Genomic DNA, 13511 nt, shown 5'->3' with positions numbered 1-13511 from the left:
GCCTGTTCCTGCCCATGCACTGGGACCCTCTGGCAGAGGCTGAGCTCAGATAGTTGATACACACACAGGAGGGACTAGATGCTGTTTTTTCTCTCTCCCATCATCTAACCATGCTCCCTCCCCTTTAATTTCTGGGTTTGCCCTCCCCTCTTCTACTCCCCCCCACCCTTAAAGAGCAGAGAGGTGGCTCTGGGGGGCTCTTGATGGCTGTTGCCTGCAAGGAGCACAAAGCCATCGAGGCAAATCCATGTGGTGGCTGAAAGCTGCCGTCTGGAGCTTGTCAAGACAAGCCTTGCCCTTCATCTCCTTGCTGCCATTTCGGTGAAAGCCTCGTAGCTGAGAGCTGCCCTGGCTGTGGGAACTGGTTTGTACAAAGTGCCCTTGGCAATGGCTGTCAGAAACTGGTTTCAAGTAATTGAGCAGCTACCCTTGAAGCAAAGCAAGCCTGATCCCAGCCTGGGCTGTGATCCCAGCCTGGGGGACATCCTTATGACCCAGAGGGCAGAGCTCAGCCTCACAGCTGATGGGCTTCCCATGGAGCTGTCTCTGCTCTGGGTCCAGACTGGCCCTCACTGTCGGGCTGGGGCTGTGTGGGACAGCTGTTGAGGAAAGACCTTGCCTGTATCCAGACAGTCCCTGGCAGTGGTGGTCTCTGCTTGAGCCTGCCAGTGCCTCGGAAGCAACTGGAGTTTCATGAGCTCTGTTGGCTCCTTCCATCTCTTGCAGAGCTGTTGGCTACAAGTTAAAGGACTGAGACATTTTCCAAGCCACGTAGGTAAAGGTAGTGTGGATTCAAAGTGCCATCTTGTCCCTACTGTTGGGGTTTTTTGACTCAGATGTACAGTTCTCTGTCCCCTTTCCCTCCTGGAGTGGGGAAGCACAGCAGTGCAGGGCAGTGCCTGCAGCCTGACACGTTGGTGCTTCCTCCACCCAGCGCTTTCTGGGATGACCACTCAAGAGGGTCACATGCTTCACTTTGGGCCCTTCGTAAACAACGGGAAGCAGGAGCTGTGCTGGCCGATTTGCTGAAGAGTGTCAGGGTGAGGGGGAGAGCCATCGGCTCTCTGCCTGTGCTCTTGATCTCTCCCTGAGTCACAAGGCACTGATTATCTGCTCCCGGGCAGGAGCCTGGCCTGCGGTGAGGAGGCAGAGCTGGATGTCCTCCTGCCTGCAGGAAAAGAGGAGGAGAGCTGCAAGGGCCCACAAAAGGTTTGGGAAGTGCAGCGTGTCTGTGCTGGAGGGCCCAGCATCCGGGGGGCGGCTGGTCCCTGGTGCTGTGGGGCCGTGCTCGTGGCCAAGCTCTGGTTGAACAGATGCCAGCAGGGGATTAATGGGGATGTTGCAGAGATCAGTTGCACATTTGGCTCCTGAGACTTTTTTGTAATTAAGATGCAGCGTTTGAGGCAGTTGCTTCCCAGGACAGTCATTTAGAAAACCCAAGTATGTTTAATGGTAGAATATCCCCTGAAGTACTTAGAAGGGAACTAGAAAGTAATACCATGACACAGGAAGAGAAAATCGTCCAGCTCTGCTAAACAGCTTCCGTACTTAAAATAGGTGAAAGGTGAGGAATAGGCGAGTTCTCTTTGGGCAGGATCCTTGGTGATTTATCTGTAAAAAATATGGAAAAGATGATGTTGCCCTAATTGGACTCTTGCTCCTAAAACCACAGGTAAGCAATTTATTAAAAGCTTCCGCTCGGCTCCTGACCTGCTGGTTCTGAGCTCAGTGGGGTTACTGCACGCCGTTCCAGATGTGCTGTGGTATCAAAGCACAGCTGGTGGGGCTGAGGAAGCCCTCGCTCCTTCTTGTTGTTATTCCATGGCAATAATCTTCATCTCCTCACTAACAACCCATCCTGCAAAGGGCTCCTCCATCCCCAGAGTCCTGTCTGCCCTAGGAGGATGTTGCTGGATACACTGGGAAGTGGTCTGAGATTTCTCAAAACTAGGAAGTCTTTAGAAGCAATCAGTTTGCTCTAATTCCCTGGCTGTGCCTCAAATCTAGGGAAGTTGCCTCTTGCAGGAAGAGCAGTGCTTTTGTGTCAACGGAGCTACTCTGTTCTGCACAGCTACAAAGTACAAGGGGCCTGTTCGTTTCAGCCCATGTTTTTGGGAAGGTAACGGTGACTTTGAATTGCTCCAGCAAACAGTGCCAGGGGAGAGGGTACCCTGCTGCTAGGCAGACCCAAGTGTTGAAAGGCACCCCTGAAATATGGCTAAGAAGAAAGCCATTTCTGTCCTTAAAAATAGAGCTATCACTGTCTTGAAAGTCCGTTGGGGAAGCCCAGCAGAATTGCCCGTGTGGGTTACCAGAAGTGGCTCGTTAATCCAGCCTGTAGCATGCTGATATCACAAGATCTGAATCTCTTGGGGGAAAACAGGGGAAATTGCTATGGAGGCCCCTGAGGTCGCCTGTCCTGGCTCCACAGAGGGTGAGGCATCTGGGTTTTGGCTCCCTTGCTCCCATGTGGACACCCAACAATGTCACTGGTAACTGGAGGGGACACTTGCTGGAAGATACTCAGTCTGCAAGGTCTGGCTGTGGCTTTTTCTAGTGTAGAAACAAGAATTAAAGCAGCAAATGTAGCAGAAGAGGCAGTGGGACAGAAGGACCTTCCCCCCCTCAATAGTTCCCAAGGTTTTGGGCAGTTTCTTGGTTATAAAGTTGTCTTCATTGGATACCAGGTGAGGACTCTCTGGGAGGGCTGTTGTGGGCAACCACATCTCTCTCATTTTTGGGAATTGACCGTGCTCTCTGCGATGAGTTCAGTTTTTGACCCCACTTCAGCTGGGAGGTTGCTGAGGATCCAGCAGCTCTGATAAAGTGACCTCAGCTAATTTCCTTAGTGATGAAGAGTAGGATAAACGTGTCAGATTTCCGTGGGTGCCTGTGAATGGTGTTGAAAGCACACCCCATCCCCAGCCGTGGCACCGCAGCCGCGGGCTGCTGTGTCCTGACGCGCGACGGCAGCGCTGTGGGCTGCGGGGACCCGCTCCAGCTTTGACGTTGTCAGCAGCTACACGAGTCGGCGAGTCCCTGTCCTGTGGGGCTCGAAGTGATGAAGTTTAGGGGCTCAATCGGAGTGCTGGGAAGTGTGTAGCCTTGGGGGGGAAAGGGGCTCGGTGCCATGGGATCCGATCCTGCTGTGAGGAGCCCAGGGACCGGCACCACTCTGGAGGAAGCACGCTCTGGCCAACATTCAATGCACTGGAATTGCCACATCCGCAATGTGGCACCAGTGTGTGCATTCTGCTGCAGCCTGGGTTTCTTGGGAGTCCCATGGGCTGCTCCCGGTCCAAGTGAGCTGCTGGCCCCTTGGCACCCCTCCCAGATTGGTAGAAGTCAGTAGAAAAAAATGGTTGGTCAGAAATGACTCATAAAGGCCGTGTTTTCCTGCCAAAGGAATGCTGCCTGTCGGTCACAGAGCAATCCCTCACTGCCATCTCTAAGGAAGGCTTCAGCTGCCTCCATTGCAGCCTGCACCTTCATTCCCTGCAGCTCCTGGACAGGAGATAGCACCTCAGGGGTTCCCCCTTCCCCAGGAGATGTGACCTTCCCCAGCAGATGTGACATGGGGTGAGCCATGTCGACTTCCTGCCCTGCATCCCGGGGCACAGCCGGCACTCTACAGCCTCTCTCTCTGTCTGCAGGATGGAGACTTTCCCTGCGGTGGCCGAGGAGGTCCTGAGGGAGTTCCAGGTCCTGCTGCAGCACAGCCCCCCTCCCATCGGAAGCACCCGCATGCTCCAGCTTGTGGCAATCAACATGTTTGCAGTGTACAACTCCCAGCCCAAAGGTACCACGTGCTGCTTTAGGGGAACTGGGGTGGGGATCAGCCACTCTCCGTGGCCGAGCTGCTCATGTGGAGAAGGGTGGGGGGACACACCAGCTGGGGACAGATGGGAAGGCGGAGCAGTGGTTGGATGCCTGCGGGTGTCAACACAGAGGGACCTTGGCTGCGCTTCCGTAGAGCTGGCTGAGGTGTCTGAGGAGTGAGGAGGCATCACATCTCCCTGGAGCCTGAGTCATCAGAACAGAAGGAAGACACTGCTTTACTCCCAGCATTTAACGTGGGCCCTGCTCAGTGTCTCTGCTGCACCAGAAGGGCTGGGAGGGTCTCGAAGGCCTTGACTGTTGCGAGAATGGCATTGCCTGTGACTGCTTGTGTCCGTGCAGGTGCTGGGGGATGTGATGCCACTCTCTGAAAGGCCAGGCTGGAGCTTGTGCCCATATTAAGGCAGCTTGAGAACAAAGCAAGATCTAGTGTTACTCATCCTCCTCCTCTCACCTCCTCCATCCACCTAGAAGCCTGTACATGGACTCTACCATTGACAGGTTTAATCTGTTGGTCAGCAGAGATGCCACCAAACCCAGGCCTCTTCCACTGAGTTTAAATGATGCTTCCAGGGAATGTGTTTTTTCCCTGTGTCCCCAATGACACACAGCAGCAGGTACCCAGGTCTGCCTGAGCTGTTTGGGAGCGGGGATGGGGCTGTGCTCTCTGGGTGGGAGGAAGCGCCATTTCACATGCTGATGGCTTGGGATTTAAATCCCAAAGATGAAGGCCTCCAGCTGATGGATTTCAGCTAAAGCCACCGTGTGGGCGATCAGGCTGACCCCAGAGAGCTGCTGCTGGAAGATTTCTCCCTCGTGAACCAGTTGGCCACATGTCAGACTGGTGGTTAGTGGCCAGGGTCAGCTGATGGAGTGAACCAGCACCAGCCGGAGGGCTGGGAAGCAGCTCCTGTGTGCCGTGCCTGCCTTGCAGGCACCCTCCTCTCCTGGGGGAAGCTCCAGGGGAGCTGTCAGTCCTGCTGGTGAGGCAGCCGTGCCCTCCCGCCTGCCAGATGCCAGCCAGCGACGGCGTGTTTATCTTTGAACTGCAAAGTGCTTTATGATTATAAGCAAATGCTTCTGCATGACGGTAATTATTATATTAGTAATATTAATAATACCCCTGGTAGTGAATTAACAGTGGTATCTGTGCTGCAGACAGGAGTGGGTGGTGAGGAGAGGAAGAGATTTGTCTGGGCTGGATGGCAAACCCCTGTGGCAGAGCTGGAAGTGATCCCAGCTCTCAGACCACTGGACCGTGCTCTTCCATCCATACCCAAGTTGTGGATGTGTGTGAGTGAAAAAGAGAGCACTTTTTTTCTCACGAAAAATAGGTGTTCTCTGAGTTTTCTGCCTCCTGTGTGGGCAGCTGCCAGCTGCTCCCAGCTTTCGGATCTCTGGAGAAAGCAAACCTGTTCCTGCTGGGGACTGCAGGCTGTGTGTGGAGCAGGTGGCAGTGTTTGTGGAATGCCTGCAGGTCGGATGGCACCATGGCTGCCATCTGAGGCTATGTGCCCTTCAGGGGTTTCCCTGAGGAAACCCTGAAATATTGCTGGGAATATTGTTGGCAAAGCAAATCCTGTTGTCAGCGCAAATGCCCTGGTGGTCTCTGAGTGCTCGTATACCAAGTGCTGGGACAGCACAGGTTGAACTTAGTGCCCACGCTGCAATACTGGGAAGAGCTGGGTGCAGATGGAAATAAAAAGCAAAACAGCAAAGGGTCGGGAGTTTAGAAGGCAAGCAGGAATGTTTGCTGGATGATTAGTGAATGCCCAGCACGGAGCAGGGGTGCTGGCTCCTTCCCCGGCATGTGGGCTGCTGTGGGCAGAGGCCTGGCTGGAGCATGTGGCAGGAACGCTGTCGGGAAGGTGCGGGTTTCCATTTCCCAGCACATGAGTCACCTCCCTGCGCTGCAGCAGCATGGGCAGCAGCAGGAGCGAGGGGGCTGAGCCGCCCCTGTGAGCCTGTGGGAGGCTGGCGGGGCACAGGGAGCAGTCCCACCCTGCCTGCATCCCAGATTGCCAGGAAGTGTTACTGGGGAGCCGGCCGTAGTCAGAGCTTGGCTGTGTCTGCTCTGTAGCGCTGGATCTAACTTTGCTGTTGGACCAAACAGCCTCCAGAGATCTCCTCCTACTGAAATCCTCCTGCAAATCTGGGATCAGAGTGTGTCTGTGTCCTTCCCATCGCACAGGCCTGACCTTCAGCTGTGAGCTCGCGGTAGCAGGAAGAGATCCGTGGGTTCTCTCTGGGGCCGGGAGGGAGGTCCAAGAGCCTCTCTTCCCTGCTGTCAGGGGGTGTTCTCTTCAGGGATAGCTGCTTCCTCCCTCCCCTGTCGTGTATTTTCAGGTCTCTGGAGCCCCAGTTACTCCTGAGAAACTTGTAAATGTGCTTGTTTCCCTGTGTCTGGTGTCTAATGAAACCCTGGTGCTGGGATCCAGTGGTGCTGGCAGTTGTGTCACAGTGTCACGGGCAAAACAGTTGCAATGTGGGGAATTTCTGCAAAATTTTAAGCTCCTGAATACAAACTTTGAAGCACAGATTCAGGTATTAAGGAAAAGGAAACCTGAGCAATTAAATGCTTTAATAAGCACCTGTCCTCCCTCTTCCTCAGACTTACACAAAACATAATCCTGACCCATCTCAGCCTCAGTTTCTCCCGGTTTTGGTGTGGATTGTGCCAGATCTGCCTCGATTCCTTTAGTGAGGCAACAGGTAGCACAGGAGGTTGGGACTTGTGTGTGATGGTTTGTATCTGCTGCTCTTTGCTTTTTATTCATTTTCTTTTACTGTGGTGTGGGTTGGCTGTGGTCCCTCATGGGTGCCCCTATCCTGGTGTGCGACCCCCGTATGACAATTGTGGCATGTCCTTTGTATCTCCGCTTCCAGCCACTGACACTCTTTCATAAATCAACCTGTGCAAGGTCACCATGTGCTCTTCTGACAGGATGACTTTTTTTGAGGTGCACTGAGGTGTTTGAACTGGTTTCAGAGCCAGCCAGCTGTGAGCAGCACGTGGCATTTCACATCCTCCTCCCACGCAGGTCACTGCTGTGGCTACCTGAACCCTGAAGTGGTTGCCCAGCCAGGGCTCAGGTGAGCACAGGCAGAGCCCTGTGGCTTGGGCTGGTGCAGGCAGCTCAGCTTATCCCCAGGGACAGCACTAGGCACGCCAGAGCTGGTCTCAGCTGCCTGTGCAGCCGGGCAGCACTGGGAAGACCCTGGGAGATGAATTGGATCTGTTGTTTTCTCTGAGAGAGGAAGCCAAAGAATTCCCACATGAAGTGCTTCCCCTGCTGTTTGGCATCAAACGGAGTGTTCCTGCATTGTCCAGCGGGGCAGGAACATGCTGTGCAGCCAGTGAGGGTCCCACTGACCCTTTGTCTCCTGTCAGGAGTGCTCAAGGTGTGAAAAAGCTTCTTGTAGACCTCAAACCCACGAGGCAAGGAGTGCCCACCCAGGGGAGGGAGGCAGAGAGAGATAGCCACTCTACATGGCTGAGGCTTGCAGTTGCTGGAGCTTTCCACAACAGGACATAGGTAACCACCAATGTCTTGGGCCATCCCGGGCTGTGGCTGGGGCGGGATCATTGTGGGGTGGCCCGTTTAACAGTTTGGTAGCCATCTGCACAACCAACTCACAGGGAAGCTTGGATCCCTTTATCCCAACCACAAGCACTCCAAGAATTTTAATTTTTTTTTAATTCTGTAATTTGGGGAAATAAAACTCTGGTTTCTGAAAAGACTAATTGAAGCCGTGCTTGTGGCAGGGGCATCTCGGTGAGTGGAGGGAGAGAAACCCCCTCCCAGCCCATCTGTGCCCAATTTACTCCGATCTGGCCTCTCTGAGGCTTTTTTCTTTCTCTCTCTCTTTAATAATTTGTTTTATAATTCCTGGAATCAAACCCATCTCAGACACACTGTTTTATTTTACTGTATTATTGGATTATACTTCCTATAAATCACTGGATGTTATTCATAGGCCACCACCAGAATAACTTCCCCTCTCCCCCCCGCCCCCCCCCCCCCGACGGCCCCGCATTCCAAACAAGCGCGCACCAAAGTGGGGGTGCAGCAGCACGGGGCACCCTAGAGACACTTCCCGGAAATCCCAGCAAATTTGCCTGGCTGCGGGTGTGAAGCATCAGGCTGCAGCACCTGGATGCCTTCTGGCACTCTCAGACCGGTCGCGTTGTGCCGTGTGGAGGTTGTTAGGAGGTCGGGCTTAGGTGGAAGTGGAGAGGGGAGGGGGCTGCCATATGTGCATCCTCAGCACATGTAGGGAATGAAGTTGCATCCCCCTGGGGCTGAGCAGAGTCAGGGCACAGAGAGAGGCACGGGGAGGGTCTGGCCAAGTGCGCGGCTTTAGCTGAGGATTGAGAAAGTGTCTTGTGTTTCAAGCAGAGGAAAGTGATGGTTTGGGCAGGGTGAGCAGTGTATAGGGCATCTGCTCTGCTGGGCCCAGTGGATGAGGAGGAAAACCCACTGCTTGCACTCTAGTAGTGGGACTGTGCTCATGTGGGGTGTGAGGGCTCCAGGGGGCAGCCAGTGTGGCAGGGGCAGGCTGGGCTTTGCTTTGCAGCCCTCTGGGTGTGTCTTCTCGAGTGGAACATGGTCGGGTTCTCTGTGCAAGGTACCGTTGGCTGGGAAACCATAAAGGCTCATGCAGAAAGGGAGATTGCACGTCCCACTGCCTGCAAAAGATGCACAGCAGTGCCTGTCCCCTCTGCACTGCCACACTGGTGTCCTCAGGGCAGTGTCCAGTAGGTCAATACTAGGCTGCCAGGTTGGAGGTACTTTGCCTGGCTCAGAGAGCTGCTGTCACACAGCAAGGGTATGCTGACTGCAGCCTTTGCAAGGGTTTCCTAATACATGTGGCCCTGCTTGCTCCTTGAACATCTACACCAGCTTGAGGTGCTGATCTTGCCCAAGTCTTGATAGGCATAACAAAGGATCTGCAGTGTCTAAGCAGGTACAGGACTTCCCCTTTTCCATGTAGGCTCAGCACCCAGCCTGGCTGGAGAGGATCCTGAGGATCCCCTGAGATCAGGCTGTGCTGTGGTAACCAGCAGCCTTTTCCTCTGCCATCCTGCTGCTGCTCACAGCCCTGTGCTGGACAGAGCTGGTTTCGCTTTGCTGACTACAGCTGCTCAGGCTTGAGAGCTACAGCATGAACCCTTAAAATATCCCCGGAGATGGTGCAGGGGCTGATGGTGTCTGCCCTCAGCAGAACCTCAGCTCTGACCATTGCCACAGTCTTGTGTCTGCCGCTTGGACTCCGCTTTGCTCAAAGAGTTCACTGCAGCATCAGAAAGGGCTCAGAGGAAACATCAACTGATCACCTGCAGCAGCTTCATCTCGGTGTCCTTTCATGAAGCTGTAACCACATCTTGCATGTTGGAGCTGACAAAAGGTGTCAGGAGTTGAACTCAGGAGAGTCCAGTGCATCTGCCTGAGTTTAAAAATAAAGTAGTGCTGTGGGTAGCTGCTTTGGTTTGGTGGAGCTTTAAAATTAGGCACAGAGGAAAGCTTAATAAACCTCAGGCTGTAGATAGCAGCAGCACCTTGATCTTTCTTGGTATGGGGAGCAGAACTGAGTCCTTTTCTCTTAATTTCCCTTTTTGCATGGTAAATATGTGCTTCAGCAAAGTCCAGCTGGCACCTTGGAGCAGGCAGTGCTGTGGGCCATGGCAGCTTTGGGCACAGCAGGGAGGTCATTGAAGATGTCGCGTTGCAGGGCTGTGTCGTGGGGATGCTGAGCATCTGCAGCCCTGTGCTCTGTTGAGAGCAGAACCTGAGGTCCCTCCAGCTGCCCGGGGGACTTGGTTTGCAGTGCAAACACAGCCCACTCGCTGCAGGGAGGCTGGAGTTGAGCAGTTTGGTAACTGGCTTTCTCTGGGTGCTGGGGCTTCAGTCATCATACAAGTGTGGGCTGAGGTGTCTGTACTCAGGTCTCCAGCTGCACTTGGCAGTCACTATGTGACTTTCCCTGTGAGACTGGGCGGTGCTGTCAGTGAGGTGGTGTTAAGCCATAACACTTCCCAAGGCCTTAAGTTTTGAGGAACTGGATGTTTAATTCATCCTTCCTCTCCCTTCACATTGCTGCTTATATTTGCTTTGTGTTTGAGTTGTAATCAGGAGAGGAAACCCAGAGCAGGGCTGGCTGGTGGTGGTGTCCATCCTTCTCTGTGCTGCCTGTGTTGCAGAGATTCTCTAGAGCTATCAGGTTCTGAAATGTCACTGCCTGGGCAAAGGGCTTTTTCACTTAACCTGTTGTCAAGTGATGTCTGCTACCAGCTGTGTCCAGACACAGCCCAGACCTTGGATGTGTGAGCAGCAGGAAGAGTTGAGGTGGTATGGGGAGCGATACCTGCATTGCTTATCTCAGGAGCCACACAACTTCCTGTGCTGAGCCTCCTGAGGGACATGTACGTGTCCGGAGGTGGCAGCTGACCCTCCAGGGTTTCTCCTTTGAGGCATTGGGAATGTTGGAGGTTGGCACAGTTGCTGGGAACTGTCGGCGCCTTTCCCTTCAGGGAAGGAAGCTGTCTCGGACTTGAGACACATCAGCAAAGTTCAGGTAAAATAATTCTGGCCCAGACGTGTCTTCAGAGTCTCCCTCTTGGGCTCTTGAGGCTGGTGGCAGCAATGTTTAGACCAAAGTCTTCCTTTGCTTATTCCCCTCTGTTTCCTGTTTAAAAGGCAGATTGTCACATATTTGGGGATTTATTTACCGTAATTGGAGTTATTTTCCTGGCTGCTGGCTTCTGCCCTCTGATGCAAGACTCCTTAGTGAAACGTGTGTCCAGAAAGCCATGTGACTTTTTTTCCCCTTGCCACAAGTGCCAGCAGGAGATGTAATAATCAGCGCGCTGCAGGGAATTTCCACTGGCAGTTCAGGTTTCTGAAATCTAGACGTTGGCTTGGGAGGCAAAAGATTGAGCAGGGCTTTGTGGCAGGGAAGGGAAAGGTTTCCAGCAAAACCGAGTGTTGCTAGTGTGTCATACTCTCCAGTCCTGCCCTCCAGCCCAAGTGCAGGATGAGCTGGCTGGGGGCTTCTGCCCAGTCTGCCTGTCTCACAAGCACATCCTTACATCTGCCTGTCACACAAGCACGTCCTTACATCTGCCTGTGAAGCTGTTCCACCAAATGCAGGGTGATACCGAGATCTCATTTCAGGGCAACAAATAGAGGGGAAATGATTTGTAATCACAAAGTTTGAGTCTGCTTTAGAGCCAAGCTTCGGCAGCCCGAGCAGCAAGTCAGGACAGAGCCGGTGACAGGCAAGGTCAGGCTGGAGGGACTTTGCTGTGGTGCCACCAAGGCATGGCCAGCTCTGTGAATGCTAAATCCAACCCACTATTTCAATGAAGAAGCAGCGTTTCTGTGTAAAATGAAAGGCAGGAAATGGAGCATTTCTGTGTCCATCTGTCCTGCTGTAAAATGAGAAAGGAGGTGCCTGAGGCAGCTGTCCCAGGGTTCTGCATCACCCCTGCACTGGTGGTGGAGAAAGAGGGGTGCTAGGTAGTCAGAGTGGGGTACACCAGGTGCAGCAGCTTTAGTGAAGCTTTAGATGTTTGCAGCATGACAGGAAATCCTCTTGCTTTTGAAGAGATGTTTCTGATTCTTTAATGTGCCTTGCACCTTTGATTTCCTCGTGCTTCTGAGCAGCACTGAGTCAATTACTGTATTTCTGTTTAATTCTCTGAGAGAACACTGTATAATTAGGCTAATTATGGTGCTTTGTGAAGTTGTAAAACTCCTGATTGAGCTTGCGGGGCTGTTTTATAACCTGCCAGGTGTAGGCAGGGAGGGCTGCCCGCCCCGTGCCCTGTGCAGGTTTGAGTGCAGCCTGCCAGCTCGGTGAGGGAGCTTTCTCCTGAGGCCTGCCCAGCAGGCTCATCCCCTGCCAGCTCCATCCTGCCTCCATCTTCTCAGGCTGTAGCCCCTTGGTGAATCATGTGCCTGGTGCTGGGGGGGCTTTAGCTGAGAGCAAGTACCCTTGGCATCTTGTTGGGATCTCTTGCCTTAATGCTGAGATCAGGAATGGCAGCATAGCCAAGACTGTGTTTCTACTTTTGAGTGCATCTGCAGTGAGGAGGTGACCCCACACACCTTTATGTGTAGAGATCTTTTATTTTCCTTGATTGGGGTTTCTGCCCCAGGCTGCGTGTGCTGTGCAGCAGGTTCTTGGCAGCACAGCACTGGCTCTGCCTGTGCTCAGTGACAGTCAGGAGGAAGGGGAGGGCTTGTTTGGTGTGACCTTCAGGAGTCACCCTGGCTATGTGATGCTCAGTCCAGCTTCATAGAGCAGGACAGTTTAACCCTGGCTGGGTGGACAGCCCTGAAGGTACATGGTCCTTCTCTAATGGAAGGGTCACTTTTAATGCTGGTTGATGTGGCTTGTGGTAGCTGTGGTTTAACGTGGCTGTAGGGGTGGCTCGTAGGTCACAGTCAGAGGGCACGAGTGATTTGTCTGTCCCTGAGGGTCTCAGGTTCCCCAGCCTGCGGGATGGGATGAGAGGCAGACAGGAGCATATCGTTGTGGATGGGAGATGTCCTGTGGGGATGGCTTTGGCTGTGGAGTTTCTCCATTCCCCCTTCTCCCCTCCCTCCCAGGAGCATGTGTGTGTCCCCTGACCCTGCCTGGGTGAACTCCCGGTGCTTCTCCGCCGGCCCCAGGAGCGGAGCAGGGGCGTCTTGCGTAAGCAGAGCCTGCTCTCCGGGTAATGGCACAGGGATGGAGAAGGAGGCGGCGGCTGCCAAAGGAGGGTTTGGGAACAGCATAAACCCTTCAGCGCGGGGCCCGAGGAGCCAAGGGCTGACAACCCTCATGCCTGGTGCTGGGATCAGGGCTCGTCCCGCCCAGGGGGCCCCAACCGTGCGCGGGGCCGTGGCGGGGAGCGGCGAAACGCGGCCACATGGGCTCGTGTGGCTTTAAAAAGCAGGCGCAGCGGAAGTGATGCTCCAGGGCCCATCTGCACGGGGAGCAGGAGACGCGCCCCAGCTGGTGCGAGGCCCTGGCAGCCCCGGGAGCTGCCGTCTGTTGGGGTTTACTGCTGTCTACATTGAAACACGGCTTGGGAAGGATGGGAGGGGGGTCGGTGGCATGGTGCCAGTCCCGGTTCGCCTGGCCTTCTCGTTCCTCTCTCCTCCTCCTCCTCCTCCTCCCTGCTCCCTCCAATGCTTTAAAGTCACATTTCCAGGCCAGACATAGAATTAATCTCTGGGCACTTCACATTGCTGGCAGCGCAAAGCAGGATGTGGGATCTTTTTTTCTCTCTCTCTGCGTCTTGGCTGACTTTTTTACCTCTCGAAGAATTTGGAAGGGCCGTGAGATTCCCCCCACCCCCCCTCGCCTCAGTGCCGTGCAGTTTTTCAGCACGCTGATCACCCTGCTGTGGCTTCACCCTAATAGATTTCATATGCTGACACAGTTGACATCAGTACCAAACTATTTTACATGTGATCTGGTGTATTTCCTGAGGAAATCTGCAAGATATTTATTAAGAACTAATAAAATAAACCTCTCCATGAGCTTTTAGGTAGTTTTCAATTTTTCATGTCTCTCTCGTTTCCTCTTATCAATGAGTTTCTATTTTCTCCCTCCTCCCTGACCATTGCAAAAGGAAACAAAAATAAATGTTTTAAACCGTTCCTGAATGGACACTGGGAATA

At 53.6% G+C, this 13511-nt stretch overlaps 1 protein-coding gene across 3 annotated transcripts in view; it reads left to right on the top strand.

Moving 5' to 3' along the window:
- Positions 1 to 13511, top strand: part of SMG6 (SMG6 nonsense mediated mRNA decay factor) — a 108814-nt gene that overhangs the window by 25254 nt on the left and 70049 nt on the right. For all 3 annotated transcript variants that reach the window (XM_032707303.1, XM_032707302.1, XM_032707304.1), the window contains exon 10: positions 3654 to 3799. In XM_032707303.1, the coding sequence (XP_032563194.1) occupies positions 3654 to 3799 (146 nt within the window). The remainder of the gene's footprint in view (positions 1 to 3653; positions 3800 to 13511) is intronic.

Source organism: Chiroxiphia lanceolata, chromosome 20 (assembly GCF_009829145.1).
Source record: "Chiroxiphia lanceolata isolate bChiLan1 chromosome 20, bChiLan1.pri, whole genome shotgun sequence".
Lineage (NCBI taxonomy): Eukaryota > Metazoa > Chordata > Aves > Passeriformes > Pipridae > Chiroxiphia > Chiroxiphia lanceolata.
Note: the sequence above shows the minus strand (reverse complement) of the source record. Positions and strands in the feature narration are given on the sequence as shown.